This window comes from Mustela putorius, unplaced genomic scaffold (assembly GCF_011764305.1).
Source record: "Mustela putorius furo isolate JIRA1106 unplaced genomic scaffold, ASM1176430v1.1 tig00000450_pilon_pilon_pilon, whole genome shotgun sequence".
Taxonomy (NCBI): Eukaryota; Metazoa; Chordata; class Mammalia; order Carnivora; family Mustelidae; genus Mustela; species Mustela putorius.
The window spans coordinates 1680591-1704801 of NW_025421385.1; the positions used below are offsets into that span (position 1 = coordinate 1680591).

The 24211-nt window shown below is 46.5% G+C and overlaps 1 protein-coding gene across 15 annotated transcripts in view; it reads right to left on the reverse strand.

Moving 5' to 3' along the window:
- Positions 1-24211, reverse strand: part of AFDN (afadin, adherens junction formation factor) — a 128464-nt gene that overhangs the window by 78424 nt on the left and 25829 nt on the right. For 7 of the 15 annotated variants that reach the window (XM_045080012.1, XM_045080007.1, XM_045080016.1 and 4 more), the window contains exons 2-6: positions 19181-19376; positions 15728-15843; positions 13460-13623; positions 10611-10771; positions 4407-4564 (exon numbers count right to left, since the gene is read on the reverse strand). In XM_045080012.1, coding sequence (XP_044935947.1) covers positions 4407-4564; positions 10611-10771; positions 13460-13623; positions 15728-15843; positions 19181-19376 — 795 coding nt within the window. The remainder of the gene's footprint in view (positions 1-4406; positions 4565-10610; positions 10772-13459; positions 13624-15727; positions 15844-19180; positions 19377-24211) is intronic. The other 8 variants (XM_045080010.1, XM_045080020.1, XM_045080015.1 and 5 more) reach the window with 3 other exon arrangements.

Here is a 24211-nt window from a genome sequence, read left to right on the forward strand (position 1 = left end):
ACACATTCCAGACTCTCCTTCTCGTCGCCCTCAGGATGACCACTGTGCTAGACTCTACTCGGGGAGCCTGTGCCTTTCCACTTCTTGGCCCACTTCACAATTTTGCTGGAGGATGTCCTCCGCTGCCTTATTGAGAAAGGCTGGATAGGTGGTAGGTTTCGCCTCGAATGTTCTGAAATGTCTTTGTTCACCCATCTAGCGCACGGCAGTCTGGAACGGAGAGCAGCTCACTGAGAGTCAGAAAGTGCCAGTCACGTCACGTGTCCTAGACTCCACGGTGCTGACACTACGTCCGGCACTGGTCTTGCCCCCAACCTCTTAGATGTGGCTTCGGTCTTTTTCTTTGGAATCATTATTCTCTTTTCTTTAGTTTTCTGCAATTTCAAAATAATATACCTTAGTCTGGCTCTTTTTTGAAGTAACTGTACCATTATTCAGCGGGCCCTCTTTGAGCTCAAAACTCAAACCCTCCAGTTCTGAGAGCCATTCCAGGACATTTTCTTGGTAACTTCCATCTCTTCACGTCCTCTTGCTTTCTCCCTCTGGCCCTCCTTTAGCTAAGTGCCAGGCAGTCTAAAAGATGACCTTTCTGGTCGTTTCTCCCTGTCCTACACGTGGGCAGTTATCTTGAACTTCCACGCCCTCCACTGGCATTTTTTTCCTATCCCTTTTCTACTTCTATTTTAAAGTTCCTGGTCTCCTTCTTCAAGTGTCCCTCATGACAGCACTGTGGTCCTCTCCAACAGACCCATGGCCTTCCTTCTCCCTCTGAGTCACAGTTTTTCTGAACACTTCTGTGTGCTTTCTGCCCTGTCTCCTCCATGAAATACGACCAGGTTCTTTCACCTGTTTGTTTCATTTTAAAGGGGTTTCCACTACGTGCGGAAGCTTGTCGTCTGCTCGCATTTGCCCGTGAGGCACAGGGAAGCTCCAGGCGTGGGGCAAGATGACCGTCGGGGGCCCTCTGAGAGAGGTCCCCGGGCTGGACTCCAGCAGGCGAGCGTCCATGCAGACCTTCCTCGCGTGGCCGGAGGGTGCCTTCCGGGAGAAAGCCTCCGAGCCGCTGGCTGCTGGGCCCCGGCAGAGCTTCCCCCTCAGCCTCCCACCTTCAGGGAAGACCCTGGCCGTCCCCTGCAAGGCCGGTGGTCACCGCCCAACGCAAGGCCTCCTTCCCGGCTCCAGCAAGCCTTCAGATGGAGAGGCGGCAGGGAGCGGGCAGGGGAGGCGCTGGTGCGGTCTACTGCTTCCCGGGAGAGCTCCCAGTCCCCGTTTCAGTTTCGCCCCGCGTCAGGGCTGACTCAGCAAGCGCGCCAGCCCCTCCTGCCCAAGTCTGCTGGGGACCGTGAGGCAGGCCCCTGGCCGGTGCGGTCTGCGGCGTTCCCTCTGCAGCTTTCCTGGGGCCCAACCAGTCGGACACCAGTCTTTACTTCTGCAGAATTTCATTCCCAACTCTGCTCTTTGGCCGTCTCTCCTTTCTCTTTTTCTGGTGCATTTATACAATTATCTTATTTCTTTATTGTCATTTCAATGGGAAAAATGTTTTATTTTCAGCTAACAACGGAGCTATATTCATAAAATTACAGATCTACCAGTCTTTCCAACTGAATATAGCTTCTTAGCTTTTCAGCAGAAAGATAAAAGCCATAAAAATCAACAAGCCCTTTTATTCCATTTCATCTATAGCTAACAAAAGAGGCCTCGGACCTCTACACTGAACACTACAAGACACTCCTGGGACTCAAAGATGGCACCAACAAAGGGGCGCCCTGTGCTCACAGCCTGGCAGACGGGACACTTGAGGGTGGCCGTCTCTCTGACTCATCTACAGAACCCAGGCAAACCCCGTCACAATTCCAGTAGCTTCTGCATACGAACTGATGAGCTGATTCTGAAATTTATTCAGAAACACAAATGACCTAGAAAAACTGAATTGATTTTTAAAAGCAAAAAACAAAACAAAAAAACAAAATTGGGCCTTACTTTACGCAGTAGAACTTTAGGACTTATTATAAAGCTACAGTAGTCAATACAGCTTGATGCTAACAAAAAGATAAAAGACGCACAGATAAACAGAACAGATGCCAGAACTCGAACCATATATAAATATATATATAATTACTTATATATATAAATACATCATACATATAAATATATAAAATATATTATATATCTATACATTATGTATATAAAATATATATAAACCTATCTACAAATATGTATAATTATTCTATATTATATACATAAATACATATCAATAAATACGGGTCCAATTGATTTTCAACAATGGTGTCAAAGCACTCCAGAGAAAAGAAAGTCTTCTTAACCAACTGTGCTGCGTCAACTGGGAAAAAATGAACACCTACCCTAATTGTATACTGTACGCAAATGTTAACTTGAAATGGAACATATAGACCTAAGTGTAAAAACTAAAGCTATAAAACACAGGAGGAAGGGCACCTGGGTGGTCAGTTAAGCGTCCGACTTCTGGGTCCTGGGACAGGCACCAACCAGCACTGGGCTCCCTGCTCAGCGGGGAGTCTGCTTCTCCCTCTTCCGTTACCCCTCCCTTCTGCTCCTGCCCTCTCTCTCTCTCTCTCTCTCTCAAATAAATAAATAAAATCTTTAAAAAAATAATATTAAGACACAGGAGGAAAAGTATTTTCAACCTCAGAAAAGGCGAATTCTTTTATAGAATACAAACAACAGAATGCTAAAAAAAAAATAAGGTTGACTTAGCTCCAAGTCAAAAAAACTCTATTCTCTAAAGGGCATCATTAAAAAAATGAAAGGCAAACCGAGTCACAGACAGGAAAATATTCAGAACAAATGTGTCACACAAAGGGCTTAACATATATCTATCTCAAGAGGGTAATTAAATAATTTTTTTAAAGATTTTATTTATTGAGAGAGAGAGTATGAGCAGGGAGTAGCCCGATGTGAATCCCAGGACCCTGGGATCAAGACCTGAGCGGAAGGCAGATGCGTACCCAACTGAGCCCCCCCAGGAGCCCCTAAAAATGTTTCCCACAGTGAGAGAGCACTATAACCTACCAGAATGGCTGGCATGTAAAATGACTGAGCACATCCAATACGGTATTCTCACAAGCTTCTGGTGCACATGGCACACGATATAATCAGCTTGCAGTGCCAGTTTCAAAGTTCCTTAAGAAGTTACACAAACAATTCACTCAAGAAAAAAGTCTGTCCGTGAGAAGACCTGCCCACATACACTCGCAGCGGCTTTACTCTCGCAGCCCCAAACTGGAAACTGGAAACAACACAAGTGTCCGTCAACAGGTAAAGAGATGAACGAGCCTGGAAATACCCATACAATGAACTACTACTCAGCAACAAAAAAGAAGCAAGCGCGGTCCACGCAAGCACATTCGAAACTGTTACCCCGAGCACAAGAAAGCAGGCAGTAAGAGCACACGCTATATGCTACTTACATAGAAACTCTACAAAGGGCGGCCTGGGGAAGGGAGAGGAGGAAGTGATGAACGGCTCAGAGGCACACAGAGATTTCTGGAGGTCACGAGATGGCCCTCCACACTGGTACACCAGTCCCAGTGGGGCCGCAGAGGACAAGTCCGTGCCGTTCCCCGCACGGCAAGCATTCCTCCATAATCCGGGGGGGAGGGGACTGAAACGGCGAACCGCACTCTTCCATGACTTGGTCGTCTGCTAAGAGGAGGAAAGGCAGCCATCTCTAGGAAAACCCCAGGGCCAGTGCGACTTAACAGGAAATCCTGGTGATGAAGTCAGCACACACTCATCACTGACTTTCGGGCTAAAAATTGTCCAAGCAGTCTGTCTCAGAGAGAAAACCTGCTTGGTTTTGCTTAATATGACCCACTCAGTTCTGAGGAGTAAGAGCCCACTGTCCCCGTGAGAGCTGGGTGAAGATACGCGGCCTTCATCTGCGCGAAAGGATGGTGAGGGCTCACGGCAGGCGCCCAGAGCCAGCCGGCACAGCAACCGGGCTGTGTGCTCAGAAGGGAATCTTCACGCTGCCATCTTAGTCGGCTGTTAGAAAAAGCCTTAGATATATTAAGTTACCTGCATACGCGAAACAAGAACTAAAAGGTATATATCTGTGTATATATAGAGATAAGGGTTATCTTTTGGTATTAGAACTATGGGTGATTTTTATTCTCTTCAAGTCACCTTTCTATACTTTCTTCTTTCTGTCTATTTATTTACTACTTTTGTAACAGAAGGGAGAATGTTAGCTTTCCATACATATTTAAGACAGAGTTTCCATTCCTTACATCCTAAATGACACTACTGGGAGAGAACAAGCCTACCTTTAATGTCACCTACAGAGCACATTTCCGATGAAACGTGACTCGCAGCCTGCGTAACGCCGGTAAGCTCTGACCGGACAGTCACATACAGTTACGTACCCGGGCAATGCAGTAATCCTTTGGGTTTTCTCTCTCCAGACCGTATTTCTCTAAAGCTTCAGCCACAGCAAAGTCTGCAGGGTCTGTGGTAGACAGCAGGATTGTCTTGTACGGAATATTTGGTTTTAAACTATCTGCATAAATTCTCAATGTTCCACCTGAAAAAAAACATTTTGACATCTTTGAGCACTACTTTATTTTATTCCAGTAACAAAGATAGCTAACATTTATGATCACTTAAAAAAAGGGCACCCAAGTTCCAGGTGCAAGGCGTACAAAGATGGAATCTGCGTAGTAATTCTAGATTCGTGTCTGTGAGACAACATACAATGGCAGTCCCTTGTTGATCTAACAACATTCTGCGACAGTGAACCACCCAGTACGACGAAGACGGTTTCTGTCCTCTCTTCAAGCCTGAGCAGTTTTTATGACGATGAACCGATGCCCACTATGGGTCCAGGATGAGAACGGGAAGAAACTCCAGAGAGCTCTGATGGTGCTGCCCGTCAACATGGTTAAGCACACACAAACTCACACAGACCGCGTGCCCCCATGTCCCAGTGCCGAGGATACAGCGATGAACAGGTCAGCGGGGACGGCTTACTGTGCAGCTGTGGGGCGCAGGAGGAAAGAACGGACAAGGGAGCAAACAGGTAAGACCGTGGGACATGTGGTGGAAACACAAGCAGGGCTGTGAGGAAGAAAATGACCAAGAGCCTCCTAAGTGCCCGGGACTGGAAAGCCTTCTATGAAGACGAGCAGCTGCCAGGAGCCGAGGGGCCGCAGGGGCCGGCAGGGGCATGCAGCAGCCGCAGGGGCCCCTCGAGAGCTTCCAGGGCGGAGGGACTGGCAGGTGCTAAGGCCTACAGGTGGCATGGGTCTGGCTGGGCTCACCAGCCAGAGATGAACCCCAGGTGAAAAGAGGGAAATGCAGTGAGACTGGCCAAGGCCAGGTCACACGGGCCTTCCTGGTCCGCCATCACATGGGCCTAGGCCAGACCAAGACCCTGAGAGTCTGGGTTTGACTCTAGTGGAAGCCGGAGCCGCCGGGAGGCTCTGGCTCCGTGTACGCGCACACACGGAAGAGCGAGGCCGCGCCCACGTGTGGGGAGTGTGCAGGTCGCCCCTCGTGCTCTCCTGGGGCAGGGGGCTTTGGGGCTGCAGATGGGACTGCAGCCCCCCAGCGAGGCCAGTTCTGATGCACGCATCCGACTCCACCGAGGCACGTCCCGCTGGTTTTACTACCTCTACGTCCAGATGCACACGGGAACTGACTTACTAGAAAGACGTGTACAAGAGAATGAGTGAAAACAATCTTACAGGCTGAGGTAAAATCTCCGTGTGCTTTGATGAGACAAACACAGAGCAAACCAGACTACCTGTTCAGAAAGTGGAGGAGATGACTACAAAAAAGGCAAATGGTCAGAAATTTAATTCTTCTAAGAAAATTTTGTATCCGCTAAAAGCCAAGACAAGTACTTGGCAATGCCAAAGTCACAGGCCATAGAGGATGAAAGACTGTTCTGTTCGGTCTGAAAAAATGTAAGGTCAGGGTTTACCAGAAAATCATTTACCAAGTCAGTAAGGTTCCTACGGACAGCACGCCTCCAGCAGCTCCTCAAGGACACGTTACGATGCGGCCGCTGTAAAATTCACACTCACAGGCCAAAGGAGCTCAGCTGTTGGGCGGAATGACGTCTAGTACCTGTCTGAATGTCCAGGATATCCACAACTTGAACTGGTTTTAGTCTGAGCACAGAATCTAATTCAAAGGGCTTTCGGTTGACAAGCCTAATGCCGCAGTACCCTCCTCGCAGAGACACATGACCCCCAGCCTGCTGTGCAAGGACAGAGGGGCAGCGAACAATTTACACGCCCTACTATGCACTGAGATTGGTTTGCACAAACCTATGCGTCCGCTCTAAGACCACGGCAGGGCTGCCACTCCACTCTGAGGACAAACGGCCAAGGCCTGCGGGTCTGTGGGACCCCAACTGTGGGATCCCCGCCACAGTGCTCTGCTCCTCCCCAAGCTGCTGCTGCGGCAGCTGAGGCAGGACAGACACCTAGAAGAGCTTCGGGATGCCGCCAACAACGCCTCGGTAAGAAATCCACAGCCCTAACGGGTGGCAAAGCACTGTGCTACGAACCAATGAACTGACAGACACAGAGCACTTCGGGGCCAATGGCACTCGGAGGCATCACAAGCAAATATACCCGAGTACTGAAGAAGCTTCACGAAGTGCCAGGTCCAAGCTTCCTGCAAGCCGCGAGTCTGATCAGCTGTGTGGGGGTCAGGTCATGAGAATTCAGGGAACCAATCCTCAGGCCAGCCAGACACGAAAATAATGGACAGGGCTGCGAGTCTCGGGAGCCTTACCCACATGGCCGCGCCCCCATCTCTTCTACCAGCCAAACAGCCGGGCTAGTAACTCCGACAGGTTATGGAAATAGATTTTTAAGTCATTTATTAAAGAAAAAAAATAGCTGGACTTAATGTATTCGACATCCTTAAGTATTAACAATAAACAGCTATTTTGCTAATAGTTAGCTTTTTAGGGTTTCTTGGGTCTCTATATAGAAAAATGCTCCGTCTGCTCCCAACTATCCTTTCAACCTCTACTTGGTAGATGTTCTGCTAGTTCTCCTAATTCTTTGGAGGTTTTGTTTTCCTCTTGTCTTTGCCTACTCCTCTGAACAGTAGCCTTCCCTTAAATTCTTCCATTACCTGTGTACTTTCTACCGTAAAGAATCTCACCACGTCCAGTGATGCTGCCTGACAACCACAGATCGCTCCCAAATCTCTCTCCAGCTGACACCGTGACCAGAACCTGGTCTTGAGCCACTCAGCCAGCAGCTCAGCACATCCCCCAGGTCCCACCAGCAGCTCCAGGAAACCCGTCTTCCACCCCCAAATGTTCTCTCACTGCAGTCCCTCAGCATCCATGTGACTGGAGACAGGTGTCGCAGTCTGGACCACGTCTTGGTAACCCCACCTCTTGGGGCCTCGGCTTCCGTGTGACCAGCCTACGGCCAGCTGCTGTGCTCAGAGACCCAACCCTCACACTTGCAGATGTAGTTCCAAGAGATCCATCCTCGACTCTGCTCCCATGGTAACCACTCCAGACCCGAAGCGAGGCTACATTAAAAGCTTTCTGAATCCCCACCTTATAACCCTTCAGCAGCATACTATCAGACCACATCTAATTTCTCCATCCTATTTTCCCAAATCTTCCCCATAAACATGGTTCTCTGTGAGCACAGTCTGAAGGGACACACAGAGTTTCCCGTAACAATACACACGTTACAACCTAATCCACATTAAAGCAAATTTCTTCTAAAAATATTTTATTGAGTTACTTACAGAAACGGATCCCCTCAGCTGGCTGCGCTTCTCACGACTCACGCATCTGAGCACACACTGGGCTATTCCTCAAGGAATCACTGAGAAAATGATCATTTCGATCACGTCCAACTCCTTCCTAAGAGAATCCCTCTGGGTCTGTCATGCGAAAGGTCCCTGTACGTTAGCCATCTCTGAGCACTCCTCTTGTTCTTCCAAAAATTTTATTCCTTTCTTCCTCCTCTTTGTATTTTCTTTCCCTCCTCATTTTCTTTTTCTTTTTTTTTCCCTTAGGGCACATATTTCTAAGCCATTTCGAATCTTCCAGCAGACAGGACAGGACAGCTAAAAACATAATGTCACCCGGAGCTCGAGAGTGACGGGTCACATCACCCATGGAACTAGCAAGCAGCCCGCTCTCCCCACTGGTCTGAGTCACTGACGCTGCAGCTCCCACGGAACATGAAACTGAGACTCAGTTAGAAGGTGGCTGAGGACCCAAGTAAACAAGTGACAGAGCCCGTGTAGCTCCCCGTGGGGAACACATCCCTAACACAGCAGCCGGTGTGAGTTCCGAAGACATGGAACCCCTGGCAGTTTCTATCAAGTGACCAAGCACATCGGAGCCAGGGTCCACAGACAACTCCACGAAAGCAGACGATACAGGCTGAGAGAGGGACTAACACTCTTGGCGTGAACGTAATATGGGCGTCAACGCAGCGCCCCATGGGTCTGCCCCGCTGTCCCATGCGCAGACTGGATTTCAGTTATGGTCATCGTCTGGGTAGGGTTGGAAACCCTCTGACTTGGGTTCGGACTCCAGAGAAGGGGTCCACCATCAGAGAATCGCTGCGAGTCCCAACGTTCAAAACCCTATACCGAGTGAGTGAGTGAGCGAGCAGATGCAGAGCAGACAACGGGCCCCCAGCAGCTCCCAGGCTGCGAGCATAAGGTCGGGGAGGACCACAGGGCAGTTGGGCCCTGCTCGGTCAGACACCCGCACAGAGGCCCGATCGGTGACACAGACCTCACATACCCAGCTTCTTTCCAAAACTCAAAATGACTATGCTGTCATTCTGTAACAATCAAAACTAACTGACAAGTTTCTAACAAATATTTTCTTTGCCGAATACAATTACAGGTTAATTACAAATAAAAGTTTTATGTCAAATACCTAAATAACTAAAAACATACACGCCCAATTTATAGCTAAAATAGTAAAGTCATCTGTTTTAACTCTCTCTACGATGTGCTCGAGTCATCTCTAGCAGATGCCCGGGAGCAGAGGAGCCGAGGCGGCGGAAGCGTGTACAGAGCACGCGCTGCCGTTTAACTCAAGGGGCTGACAGGGACAAAAGCTGAACTTCTCTACATATACCTTGTCTTGCAGATATGACTTGGGAACTACTAGGTACATGAAATTTTTAAGAAACAAACCTCTAAAATCAAAAGCAAAACAAAACGAACAAAGCGAAGTATAAATCAGTATGAGTGTCTGACCCCACAGTCAGGGATCTAGGCTGTCATTTCAGAACATCATAATTTCATAGTGCACCTTAGCGAGCATACCCACAAACAAGTATGCAGAAAAGCTGAAAATTTCTTCAGTATCACGCTGTTGTTAATATGAGCATTATTTTTCTTTTGATATTACTATTTATCATAAGGAAAAGCAAAAATTACGTTATCAGTATTAGGTGTGAAGAATTTTTAACCTAAGTGAAAAGATACTCAGATCTTCTGAAATCAAAATAGTAAAACAAAACAAAACAAAAACAAAAAAACCAAGGTATTTGAAGTATTTCCTAGCTCATCCACCAAACAGGCGCACAAGCAAACACTAACCAGGAACAAGGAGCAGCCCCAGCAACCAAATATTTGTCCCACAAAAAGAAGAGGAGCCCTTGGAGAGACAGCAGCTTCGTAGGTGGGGCAAGAAATGCACTGGGTGGGTGAACTGGACGTCCTGTCACACAGGGACACCCGAGAGCACTGAGGACACGTGGGAGCTTGAGGTGCCGGCGGAGGACACCCGCGCCACCTCAAAGTGACAGCTCAAGAATCAGAAGGACAGTAACGGCAACAGATGGAAAAATATTGCCAAGTTTTAGCTCTACGAGTTCATGGAAACATTCCACAAACACTGCTCGGCTGTGCTCACCTGAGGACGGTAACAGGGAAGTATTTCTCCCCTAGAACCCTAAAGCTGCATGTTCACGTGACTGAGCACAGCAGGAGGAGAAACGGCCGTCTGCAGGATGCTGTCCGCAAACTCTACAAGACCAACAAGCGCCCAGTGACGCATCCTGGAGGGGAGCTAAGAGACAGGACCGGAACCCGGGGTGACAGACATGCCAAGCAGGGGCCACATGCAGGTTCCATGCAGCCCCCGACGTGACTGGACACTTCTCTGAGGCCATCGGCAGCACGTGACCAGTGACAGAACAGCAGACAGCACTAGGAATTAGCCTCGATTCTTTTGCACGTGACAACAGAACTATGGTTTCTTCTGTTTTCATTTTTCAAGAATCCTTACCTCTAGGAAAACCGTGAAATGGAAGATGAAACACTGAGAAATTTGGGATTTGCTTCAAAACAGTCCAATTTAGGAACAGGAGCAGAGACGAGACGCGCATCCTTAATCACAGGCGCTGGGAATGTATCTACCGTCTCCTTCCATACGTATTTCCCAGAATTAAAAACTGACAACTAAAGAAGAGCCGCACTGGGGAAACTGCGTAACTAACCCTAAGTCTTAGGGAAGGGAGCTCCTGCCTTCAAGCCAAGCTGGGCCTGCAGCAGCCGGCTGGGCGCAGGGCACCGGCCGCGCGGCGGGGTCAGCGCGGGGAAGCCCGCGGTACCTGAGTCCGGCCGCCCGTCCGAGCTCCGGAACTCCTGCATCCTCCTCTCCAGTTTCTGCTGCCGGCGGCGCTTCATCACCACCTCCGGATTCGAGATCGTTCGCGTGAAGCTGGTCTCGGGCATGTCTTTGTAAACCTCGGCAGCCAGCCGGGAATTCTCCCTGGAAGACAAGAAAGGTACCGCCGGTCTTTTCTCAATGTGGTGTTAGAAAGAGCTGGGCTGTAGTCACACCCATGCGTCCCTGGCGGACAGCCCTGGGGCTTGCTCTGTCCCGTGTGCCGCGGGTGAGAGACGCGTGCTGACGAGTGCCGCGGGTACAAAACGAGGTTCCTCTCATTACAAGCAACACACTAAAGGGAAATTTATAATCAAGATTTCCCAATGAGTTTATGTGACTTAATTACTGTGGATTCACCAGTCAGTCTAAAAGAAAACTGTATTAATTACACACATCAGGAATTTCCACCAGCGGTTTCCTAAAATAGACAAAATGAGCAATACAACATTCCAACCGTAAGAAATAAAGGAACAAATATACTCTTACTGAATAAAACTGTCTTAAAATTACAGTAAATCTTGAGCTCAAATAGTACGGTTTTTTAACAAAATGATTTACCAACATTCACTTTCTTGAAGCTAAATTTTCAAAAGGAAAAGGAATGACAAGGAGTCAACCACAGAGAATGAGGATGAAGCTTGCAATTAAAGACGGACTGGTGACTAAATTTTGATAAATACTCTTTGAAGGTGTCATTTTTAATCACAAAAATAGTTAAAAACCAATCAAGCACTTGGGTGCCTGGGGGGTGGTGGGTGCAGTCGGTGAGCCTTGAACTTCTGGTTTGGGCTCAGGTCATGGTCCTGGGGCTCCAAGAGCAGCCCTCACAGCAGGGAGTCTGTCTCTCTGCCCCTCCCCATGCTTTCCAACAGCAAAAAAAATCAAACTTTGAATCAGCTCAACTGGATGATTTAATTCATTCTAAGTGACTAGTTTTCTGAACACAGACAATGTATCACCAGGTAAACCGCACTGATAAACGGGACGAGCGAGCCGCAGCCCACATCTCAAACGCTCTTATCTCTGGCATTTCTCCTGGGCCAGCACCGGGCTTCCGCGAGCTCTACTGCTGATGCTGGAGAGAACCTCACCATGTAATACTGTGCTTGAGAGTTTGCGCTCATTCGGCAGACATCACTGCCTGAACCCACTCTGATGCGAACCAAAATGGGCCCGAGTCTACTCTAAAGTAAACACCATTAACTAAGGAACAGTTAAGTGTCCTCAACAGATACAGAACGCTGTTGCTAACAAACAATATAGACGGTCAGTGAGTGTACAAAAAGACATCTGCCTTGTTAATGATAAAATAAATGCGAGCTATGGGAGCTTTTATGCACAGTTCCCAGGGCAGTAGGAAGCAGGCAGGCTCGTGGGCTCCAGCAGACACTTCCAGGGGCAGCCTGGTGACGCATACGTCCTCAGACTGCCAGAATCGTGGTCCAGAGCGCTCCCAGAGCTGGAGAGCGAGGATGCCCATAGTAGTAGTGCTTGTAATACCAAAACACCTAGGAACTACCTATAGCACCCAAAAAGGAGCCAGTGAGATAAAATTATAAAAAAAAACCTGTGAGACCACGACATAATCATCTAAATTACTTCATGCTTTTATGACAATACATCCTTGTGAATGTATATATGCATTTATGGGACATACTCCAGTGGAAAATGTCATTTGGAAAGCTCTAGTTTTAAAAGCCCATAATTATACCTGTTTAAAAACTCTATACATAAGCTACATAAACAGATAAGTATGTATTTGTGTATGAGAAGCAAACTACAGGGACACGTGAGTGGCTCCGTCAGTGAAGCATCTGCCTTCCACTCAGGTCATGCTCTCAGGGTCCTGGGATCGAGCCCCGCATCGGGCTCTCTGCTCAGCAGGGATCCCGCTTCCCTCCCTCTCTCTCTGCCTGCCTCTCTGCCTGCTTGTGATCTCTCTATCTGACAAATAAGTAAAAAAAATCTTAGAAACAGTAACCAAAAAACCTACAGTTCTTTTTGGGCTCCTGTGAGGACAGGTGATTCCTCCTCTCTCTCTGACAAACCCCTATGCTGACCTTCTACCGTGATGGTGTCACCTCAGCACTGGAAGGACAGTGCGGACACCACGCTGCAGGCCCAGCCAGGCGACAAGAGGCCTCGGGGGCAGCACACACCATGCCGCGGGCCAAACGACCAGACTGACGCACGTGAAGACAGGCAGGACGAGGCCAAGCTCCCCCACCCAGGGGGAAGGTCAGCTTCCTCTGATGTCTTTTCTGTCATCATCAAGATGCAATGATTTCCCTTACTGCAGCAGCCCCGAGGTCAGAAGCTCAAAGGTCTTCCGAGAGGAAGTACAGCGAGGACAGGGCTGGTGTGTCGATGTAAGGAAGGGGATCTGAGGGCTGGAGTCAACCAGACAGGGTGTCTGAACCCGGGCTACTGTTCGGGCTGTTCCTGCCTACCTTGGGGGAGCAGTCAGTGGAGGGAAGGACTGCAGGACGGCACTGCTACCTTAAAGACCGAAACACCAGAGACAAAAGGCCAAAGATGAAGAAAACACTGACCTCAGTCGTCTACTCCGAGAAAACACTACTGCTCACCAGCGTGCTTCTCTGGGACTAGCAAACCCACGAGACAGGTAGGGTCGGCTGTCGGCCGTAACCCTTGCTTAGGTGAGACCCCCCACACACACAAGAGCCAGAGGCAACCAAATTAACTTCCCAACGGATAGTCACCCTCTTCACAGTTTCTCCGGTAATTTAACGAGCAAAGGGAAACAGAGATACTTCCAGAATTACTTACGTGTCATCCCCTTGGAAAGGCCTGTCATCCTTATCAGATGCCTGCCTCACGGCCTCTTTTTCTCTCTTCTTTTTCTCCTTCTTTTCTTTCTTTGAGAGCGTTCTCTTGAAGTTCTGAATAACACCTTCTTTCTCCTGCTTTTCAGGTCCGTTGCTTTGAGCCTTCTGGTGAAAGCAACATCGTTACTATGATGGCTGTTACACAGAGTCACAGAAAGGTCTTTGCGGCCGCGCTAACTGCGTGTCGCATGCTACCCCAACACCCCACTACAGAACGGGGACAGGTCCGGGCGATGGAAATGTGCTTTACCTTGACTGAGCTAATGGTTACAGGCATGTATTTAGCAAAGCTTAGTGAATTATACATCCAAGGTCTGTGTGTTTCACTGTGTGTATATTTTACCTTAATTCAAAACTAATATGTAAGCAAACAGAAAACCAAACCCACTAAGAAAACTAGGGTAGGAATCATAAAATCTGATTTTCAATGAATAAAAATCCAAATAATTTACATAAAGTTACTTTTTTAAAAAAAGCCTAACCAAAATATGGAAATAACTGGGGTCCTGGGTAGCTTAGTTGGTTGAGCGTGGCACTTTTTTTTTTTTTTTTTTAGAAGATTTTTATTTATTTATTTGACAGATAGAGATTACAACTAGGCAGAGAGGCGGGCAGAGAGAGAGGAGGAAGCAGGCTCCCTGCTGAGCAGAGAGCCCGATGCAGGGCTCGATCCCAGGACCCAAGGATCACGACCTGAGCCGAAGGCAGAGGCTCCAACCCACTGAGCCACTCAGGTGCCCCAAGCGTGGCACTGCTCATTTCATTTCGGGTGATCGTCTCAGGGTTGTGGGACTGAGTCCCTGCACGGGACTCCATGCCCAGTGCAGAATCTGTCTCTCCCTCCCCCTCTACCTTTCCCCTTGCTCTAATAAATAAAAACTTAAAAAAAAAAAAAAAAGGCAATAACTGTTTAAATCATTATCTACTTCATATTTAACTTCAAAACAAATGTTAAGCATACTGTAAGAAGCTGACTTTTTTAGAGCAAAATTATTAAGTAACGTTTGTGCTAAGACTTCCAATTTCTTTCCCAGACCTTATTTATCTGCTTGTTAGTTCTTAATTCACAACACGGCCTGCTAGCAGATGACACAGAGGCTTTTTTTTTGGGTATCATTAACAGGCTGGTAAAGAATCCAGAAAAGCACGAAAGAATAGTAACCACCTTCTGTTTTATCTAAGTTAGCATTTCCATTTTCCTTGCTAGCCACTTCAGCACTGTCCTACCCCTCATTCGAGCTCTCAGCTGGCACATCAGCTGAAAATAAGGGGGCAGGAATTAAATAAAACATGGACCAAAAGAAGAAGAAAAAGAGAGAGAGAAAGATGTCCATTTTTCCTTTATATGAATTTGCTACAAATGCCAAGCCACTGAAGCACGTAACACGTAAGGCCAAGAACACATTCTGTGTATCTAAAACTCTTCAGCACGGAGCACCGACATCACAGAAATAAAGTGGAAAGTCTCTGTTTCCAGAGTGAACAATGGCACTCTTTCCCAATCTGTTGAGGAAAATGATTAAACAGAAGACTTTTTTCAAAATATCCTTGACTCTTGCATTTGCCATGATTCGTCAACACTGAATCTAGCGTAAGGTGCCACTTGATCTGACACAGAGATGACCGCTGGTCTCGAGTCCTGTCTGTTTCGTAGTGCTCCGCAAAGAACAGCGGCACAGGAACCCCCATCTCCCGACCCAAGAGAGTTTCAGCATCACCGCATGACCTCAGCCCAGAAAGTCTGCTAATTTCTAATCTTACACAGGGTATGAAAAAGGTTGAAAATGTGCCCTATTAAGTTGTATCTGAAAAATCCACACATAATAGGTTATTAAAGTTCTATTTTCCCTTATGATTCTTATTAAAACATATTCTGACTTTCTAATTTGGTAAAAAACCTGGGGCAGATTACCTGATCATTCAATCTCTTAATAACAAAAGCTTCCATAATGCTTTTTTGCAAAAGTAAACAGCAATATTGGGGATTATTTAGTGAAACAGAGGACGAAACAGAGAGAAGTAGGAGTCCTTTCCATTTGCTTACTGGGAGAAGGGCAAAAAAGTCATTTAGGAAAAGCAGCAGACGGGACAGGTCAGTGGAGTCCCCCCGTTATCGTGAATCTGTCATTCACCACGGTCAGACCTGGACCCGGGATGTCGGGATGTGGTCAGCACGGGACGCGGCCAGCACGGGACGCGGAGGCCCTACCTTAGGAGGAAGGGCATCATTCTCGTTCTTAAGGACGAATCTGCCCTCTCGATCATCTTTATTCCAATTCAACTGAACAACAAGGGGCTTCTCATCTATATCCAATCTTCTTTCTTCTTCAAATCATGAAATGAGAAAAAATTAAGTCATGGTTATTCACCGGCACCAGCTAATACAACATTCTCCTAGACGTTTAATTTATTACTATGCTAATCCCAATTAGCGTATGTTAATCAGCACAGCAAAGCTACCTAATGCTAATACAATATTCTCCTATAAATTTAAATTAAGATATAAAATACTTTATTACCACAAGTACTTACTAACAGGCTGAAATGTCATTTAAACTGTTACGTGCTTTGCCACTGTAATATATACTACCATGTACCCAGTGCCAAACACTGAGCAGGGCTAATGTCCTTATGACATTTAGAATCCAACTGGGAAAATAAGAGAAATATACACAAACTAGGGGGGGAAAGTATACAGGGCTTTGCTATCAGCCTAATTCTGTAAATCAAATTATCTCATATATGTAACTGGAAAATAAGGAAACAATGTTAACATAACACAGGAGTTCGGCCAACCTGTGAGATTCCCTTCTCACACGAGTCTTCCTATCCCTCGTCTCCTAAGCTCACCAGGTCCAGCCCTCACAGCACCTCCCACCATGAAACCACCATCCCATGTCCTCGTCAGGGTGAAGTGCTAGGGTTAGAATACTCCTTCTTGTTTGCTAGGCATGTACTGGTCAGGACAGTGACCGAGTGGGCATCCTGAGAGCCCGGCACACCTTGGCCGCTTAGTAGAAGCCTACAGCTGGCAAAGAGCTTCCACGTAACTGTAGAATGTCCACACTGAGGTCGGCAAACACAGGAGGTGGAGGCCAGCTGGAGAACCACCACGGTAAAGGAAGCAGGAATGAACGGGACAAATTTAAAGGATAAAAAGACTTACACAGGCTTTTAGTAAATACCGTTTATAAACAGCAATATTAATTATAAGAATACAGAAATAACAAATTCTAATTTATTATTTTATGAACTGAAAATATGAGAAATGAAAGAGCAATAAATTAGGGAATGGATGAAGTTTGAAATTCCTGCTACAAACCAAAATTATGAAGTTCTTCTTGTTGCAAAATTTGTACTAGATCAAAATTCTTCACAGTGTATTTTAAGAGAAATAACTTTGAGAACAACTAAGTTGAAATCGTAACAGTAAAAATAAAACCAAGGGTAGGGTATTCTAGAGCACATGAGCCTACTTATTAAGCGTAAACGCAGTCAGGGTCCTACCGCAACTTGGTAACTTTAAAATCTCTTTCTGCCTTAGTGGGTCTCACACTGTTGTTTTTAGGCAGAACCCTGTTTATTTTCCCCACGGATTTCACATAAGGAATGCTGAAACACAGAAAGGAGAGGAGCGGAGTCTCGTGGACTGCGGGATGCGGCTCGGGGCCTGGGCTTACTGCACGCTGGACCTTCAGTTCACAGGCAGGAGGCAAGGGGCCCGCGGAAACATCAGGGAAACGAGATGCACTGGGTGGGCGCTATAGGCACTGCTTGCCGCAGGCAGCCCCTCGTCCACACCAGACCGCCTCGTCCCCTCTGCTAGCGCCACGGCAGGGTCAAAGCAGGAGTTCCGTGGTGCTGGACAAAACCAGCAGCGCTGCCCCAGACCCACACGGTCAGGAAATGAGGACACACAAACCCATCAGGGATGAAAATTTTAGTCTTCCCTGCATTTTACGTGCACAATTTTTTCAAACATCTATCAAGTTGTTGTTAGAGCATGAATACTTATTAACTTGTCTGAACTGAACTACTCAGTAAAATGAAATGTTAATTATTTCCTTTGACCCACCCGTGCCACTGAAAATCACGGACACCCTATGGGCTCCCTGATCTGAAAACTGAGAACAAGCACATGACGGCTCTCCCTGCATGGGAGGCACAGGTGCAGCCCACTGGGACAGGGACAGAGTCAGCCTGTCCCAGCCGCTCACCTCCGGGTGAGGGCGGCTTCCCTGCCTTCTCCAGACACCTTTATTGGGCACGCACCGCCTTACAAGTAAGACAGTTTACTTTTTAATTAAAGGAAATTGAAAAGAAACTTCATCAAAATCATTCTATTTTTAGATCTCAAATTTCAATCTTACGTATTATCCCAAACACTTCATTTGGTGGCTTTCAAATGACCAAAAAGTAAAAACACAAAAAGGTCTAAGAGTGAGTTATTTTCTTCTCGATAACCTGGTAATAAGGATTCCAAGGTAAAGGAAAAACTCAACCTCAGAAAAACCATCCAGAGCAAAGTACCCTCTGCTGAGATCTAGCTTTGGCACCGTCTGCGTGTGCGACGTCCTCATGACGTCACCAGAGTATTAAGTGAGCCTGACCCACCTGACATCCTACTGGAGAAAAGAGTGTGTGGTCGTACCCAAATCCACACAGTATGAAAGTGTTCCCCGAATTCCGCATGTACAAAGAAAACTAATTCTGAAGTTGAGACAACTGATGCTCAAAGAGGGCTCAGGGCTCGGGGATGGACTTGAACAGGTGCCACATTCCAGTCTGGATGGAACGTAATCTTTCACGTGTTCACTGAGAGCTGCCTTTTTTTTTTTTTTTAAAGATTTTATCTATTTATCTGACAGAGAGAGATCACAAGCAGGCAGAGAGGCAGGCAGAGAGAGAGGAAGGGAAGCAGGCCCCCTGCTGAGCAGAGAGCCCCACGTGGGACTCGATCCCAGGACCCCGAGACCATGACCTGAGCCGAAGGCAGCGGCCCAACCCACTGAGCCACCCAGGCGCCCCGAGAGCTGCCTTTTTTATCGGTGACTCCATACTTCCGAAGGACTCATAAAACTTTTAGAGATTTTCACATTTCTAATCAGTCTAACTTAAAATTGCTGCTTGATATAGATACTTAGCATATTTTCAGAAACTTTAAACTTAATTAAAAACAAGGAGAAATTACTACCTAAGACAATTTCCTCAAGATGCCCTAATCATCCCCAAAGAATAATGAAAATATACTGCCTCACATTAGAAAATACTCATTTTTGTAAGACTGATGACTCATACTCACATAACGTCTAATGGGGTTAAAATTAAGTGTCATATTATATATAACCTGCACGTAAGAGTTCTAAGAACCACGGCTCCAGAAGCAAGCAGCGCCCTGCATCATCGGTGCGCGGGCAACACCTCGGGCTGCCGAGATTTTAATGAGGACACCCCACACTAACGTGTCCCTGCTGACCCCGCACCGGAACACCACCTTCCCGCGGGGTCTCACATGGACATTCGCAGACACGCCACACTGTGCCTGCCCCTCCAGAAAGAGAAGCCCCCGCAGGAAAGTAGGCGGTGACTGGACCGCCCCACGGACCAACGCGCGTCGGGGATCTGGAGAGACCCCACCAGTCCCCTAAGTGTGTGCACAGACCTCCACTGACGTGCACTTCATAGAGGGAGTACTTGGGGGACGACAGCATCCGCATGTCTGGCCGGAATTTCTCCGCCAGCGTCTCGATCACATCCTGGGTGGTAGCAGTACTAGACACCCGAATGCATTTCGTTGCAAAGTTTCCAGCAGCTTTATCTTGAAAATAAAATCTCATCACTCCATGGAATTCCAAATCCTAAAAGAAAACAAAAAGATATGATTTTGGAAAAATAACATTCTAAACTCCTCGGCCACGCTCACTGCCCCCAGCGCGACTGAGGTCCACAGGCTCATGGGTTCCTCCCACCCACCACCCGCCACGCCAGCCCAACCAGTCGTCCGCCTTCGACAGACACCACAGATCCAGCCACAGTCTCATTCAAAGCAAGTCAGATGATGTCAATCCTTCCCGTTACTCCTGGCAACGACCGTCCTACAGGCTCAAAGCCCATCACAAGTTAAGTTTTTCTCTAATTCCTCCCAATCTATTTGCTGATTCTTCACTAATAATTATGACCTAATAACTATAATAGTTATGGAATAGTAAAATGCGGCTATCTGTATAAACCATATGAAAAGTAAAGCAGAAAATGAAACACTGACATATATTTCTAACCCCAAAGCTTTACTATACTTGCTCGACCCTGTCAGATCACTAGGCAGTCTGTCCTATCCACTTCCCACTGCCCCAGGGAAATACAGGGTAAGTTAAAATGTGTGTAAAAAGAAAACACACACACACATACACACACCCCATTGAAGCACAGATCTTGGGTTGAAATAGGGCCACTGATTATGGGGGTGACACTAAAAAAGCTTTATCAGTTAGCAAAATGGGTACTAACAGCCCTGCTCTGGTCTCTCAAAAATCCTATAAACTGTGTCTTTGTACAGCTCAGGTCAGGTGGCAAAGAAAGTCAAACAACATCCTTTTGGGAGGTTTGTCTTTTACTCTGGCAACCCTGGACCTCCATGAAGTAACAAAACCTTGGAAGACGCCCCTGAACTGTGACCATGCATGTCAGCACAGCACCATACCACTGTGACCAGCACCGTACCACTGCGACCAGCACCGTGAGACGCCGCTGAGCTGTGACCGTGCATGTCAGCACGGCACCATACCACTGTGACCTAGCACTTAAGCACAACATTCCTGGTATCAACAACAGCTCCTGCGTGCCAAGTACGTCCTATACTTCCTCAATGACAAGAGCTGTCTGAACGCTTTCCCCTGCAGAGCTTCCCCAGCTCTCCTCTGCTGGCTGGCCCTCTCCCCTCACCGGTCCCCTGGCCTATCCCTCTCATCATCCAAACGTTTCCACTTCAGGTTACACTCTTCCTATCCACCCCCCTCAGGCTATCCTAAGACGGCACAGGAGGAAACAAGAATTATTCTAGACATTTAGTTGAATAAATTTAGGTCTCTATGGGAGTCCTACTTCAATCCCAAAATTCTGACGCTCTCATCACCACTACTGCTCTGAAATCATCTTTAGATTACACTAACAGTCTCAAACATTAATTGGAAAAACTACCCTGGCTCCTCCCATGCCTCATGCTTCATAGATGAAGTTAAACCAAAAAGGCAAAGTAGCCTCGCACTTGCTCATTTTGCTAACACAGTAATCTTCCATCATGTGCGGCACAACGAAGCCAGGTGCGCTTAGACAAGATAGCACCACTTTCTCTGGTAGCTGCCCACGAACACCTCCACGCTACCAGACGTCAAAGATCGGGGAGCGAACGCCCAACTGGGCAAGAACACAGAGGAAACCATCAAGAATGAATCTGGTACTGCAAGCATGGAAAAGAGGAGATCCCTCAACCGCCCTCATGAAAATGCCTTATGTACAGATTACTACTGTTTTTAAGAGGAAACTACAAATACAAAATCTCCGTTATTAATATGGTTTTGCTACTGATCTCACATAAAATGTTGAGATAAAAGGAAAAAAAGGAACAAACCCAAGGGTAGAGATCCAGCAAGCAACAGCATGTCTACAGAGAAATAGTATTTCTGTTGATGTTTTTAAAAAAACAAATCTCCAGGTTCTACAGCGAGCCTAAATAAAGCAGCCTACTAAAACTACCTTTGATTTCATTTGCACTAGATAAATGTCAATAAATATTAACTTACTTTGCCTGGTTACCTCATTATCACACAGAATACCTGAGTATTGCTATTACTAGAATAACACCTGAATAAATTAATACATTAGCACTGTTTAATTATTCAAAAAATAAGTTTGGCGTGTGTGACTAAGTCCACAGAATTTTATCAGACCTGAGAAGATTGATAAAATCAAGTTCCTGAACCCCAAAGATCAAACCAACTGTAATAATAACTAATATATATTAGTTAAAATATAACTATAACTAATAATAACTAACATATATTAAGAGCTACTGTGTACCAGATACTAAGAGTTCAGCATTTAATTCCTCGAACATGAATTAGGTGCTGTTATCATCCCAACTTTACAGGGGCTAGAAAACAAGGTCCACAGAGGTTTTACGTCTGTCTGAACTCAGACCAGACAGCTTGCCAAGGAGCAGGGCTGAGACACAGACAGCATGAGCTGTCCCCTGAAACCGCAACTCTTGCACCACCATGCCCTAACCCTCCTTCCAGAAGCTTCATCTTCTAGAGGAAGATGGGTATGAATGTCTTCTGTTTCTTTACAACACGTAGAAGAGCGGTTCCAGAAAAACAGTGAAGAGAAAGAATTCTGACACTCAGAGGGGTCAATAACTTGCCACAACCCCTACCTAGACAGATCTGGCATCCGGATACAAGCATCTCAAAGCTCACTCTGGGATCGGAGGCGAGGCTCACACCGTGCGCGGTGCCTGATGAATTTCTCTATTAGCCTGTGAGCCTGCACGCTGCGAGGTGCGAGGGACACCTGGAGTTTGCAGCAGGGCAGAAATGAGTTGGCATTTCAACTTAATAGCTGTGTCTTTGAGGGAGTGCTCTGATATGCATGTGAGCTCCAATTTCCTTGATTATAAAATACAAATAAGCTTGTTTTGCGGAGTAAACTATATAAAGAACGAGCCAGCAGCACTCCCACTAGACAGAAGCTTTCCTGAGGGGCCTCTGATTCATTGCTCTAGGCCCTCCCTCAGTCTCTAGTACATTGCTTCGCACATAAAAGTAACAACAAATTTGAGTCAAAACTTCCAATAACAATATCCGATTCTTCCAGCTGTGGTTTGTCTGTTCTGAACTGATAAGGACTCTGGGACAAAACTTTAAATCTGTAATAAGCAGCCATGAAGTTTCAATGACAGGCTAACATTTATAACTGTACGAAGACCACTGCTTCCTTAACAAAGTCCTTACACAAACTACCCAAAAGACAACAATATTTAAAATTAAAATACACTGTTGTAGGTCCTCCAATACCTAAATGTACTGCCCACTTGCTAGCAGCATATTTTCAGGAAGAAACTTGTGTTTGGAGCAGGCAGGCCAGTAACTGGGGTACACCGGGGTTAGCTCAGGCAGCCACCATGTGCCAAGGGCAGTAATCTAGAGGCAGAAGATACAATGTATCACCTGTTTGTTTTCCTTTCTTTACAGGTTATTTTTTCCTGACAGGAAAACAAGTTTCTTTCTTCCCTAAAGGTATATACTTACCTTTGTATAAAATTCTCCCTGAGAAATATCACCACAAGGATTATTACAATGGAAATGGAACACTACTTGGGCTAGACTTAATGACAACTCAGAAACACAACTATTTTAATATTTATCAGAAAGAACAGACCAAAAGCACTGACAACCCCAAACCGCAGAAGGCTGTATCAATTACTAGAGAGTCAATGCAAAGAACCAAGGGTTAAAGGTGGAGATCCACTTTGAAGTATTTTACCAATATCTTAGTCAATGAAACTGATCATTAAGTCACCCTCCCCAAACCAGTAAAAAGTCACCAGGGCAATCCTAAATCTCCTTTTGCCCAAAGTACTCAGAAGCACTGGCTCTAAAGCCAATCGGCGGACAGGGCTAGTCCATCCTCCTCAGTGTGACCAGAACTCGTGTGAAGCCACTTCTAGCCCGCAGCAAAGCAACGCGGACTGTAAAGGGTAGTCATCCGACTCCCCGCGGAAAAAAGGGCCGCCGACACAACACACTGCTTTATTACACACAGAAAATTCATTCCTAACGCTGGTGCTTCCAAAAATAGGTGCAAATGTTAAGAAAAAATACGGCTGTGCCTCAAAACACACACACATTATTAGTACATAAATTGATCAACTAGACAAGAGCCATCTGAGTGTTAATAATTTAGGTAGAAGATAGAAAAAAATACTTGAATATGGGTTTTTGGAATCTTACTTACATGAACACTGTTTCTTAAACATCAGAACTTCAAGGATACTCTTCAAAATTATATGCATTTCAGGAAAGCTTAAAATAAGTGACAACTGTAAAACGACGTCCTGGCCAGGCTCATGCTTACTCCTCCCATGGCCTTCATTCCCAGCAGCCCTTTCCCTGTCCTTCCGGCCTACTCCCCATTCCTATGGGGGGGGGGGGGCTCCTAAGAAACCCGACGTTTTCTTTTTAAAATATTATTGATGTATTTCTTATCACGTCTAATTCCCATCCAGTGCTACGTCAGTTTCAGGTGGGGAACAGAACAGCTCAACTACAGCGAGGTCTCGGCGCTCACCACCGCACGTGTCCTCTTAACCCTCACCTGGTTCACCCAACCCCCCAACCACCAGTTTGTTCTCTGTATTAAGAGTCAGTTTGGGGGCACCTGGGTGGCTCAGTGGGTTAAGCCTCTGCCTTCGGCTCGGGTCATGATCTCAGGGTCCTGGGATCGAGCCCCGCGTCGGGCTCTCTGCTCAGCAGGGAGCCTGCTTCCTCCTCTCTCTGCCTGCTTCTCTGCCTACTTGTGATCTCTGTCTGTCCAGATTCTGTCTCTCCCTCTGCCCTCCCAAATCTAAAAAAAAAAAGGGCGGGGTATTCACATAAATAAAAAAAAAAAAAAAAAAAAAAAAAAAAAAAAAAAAAAA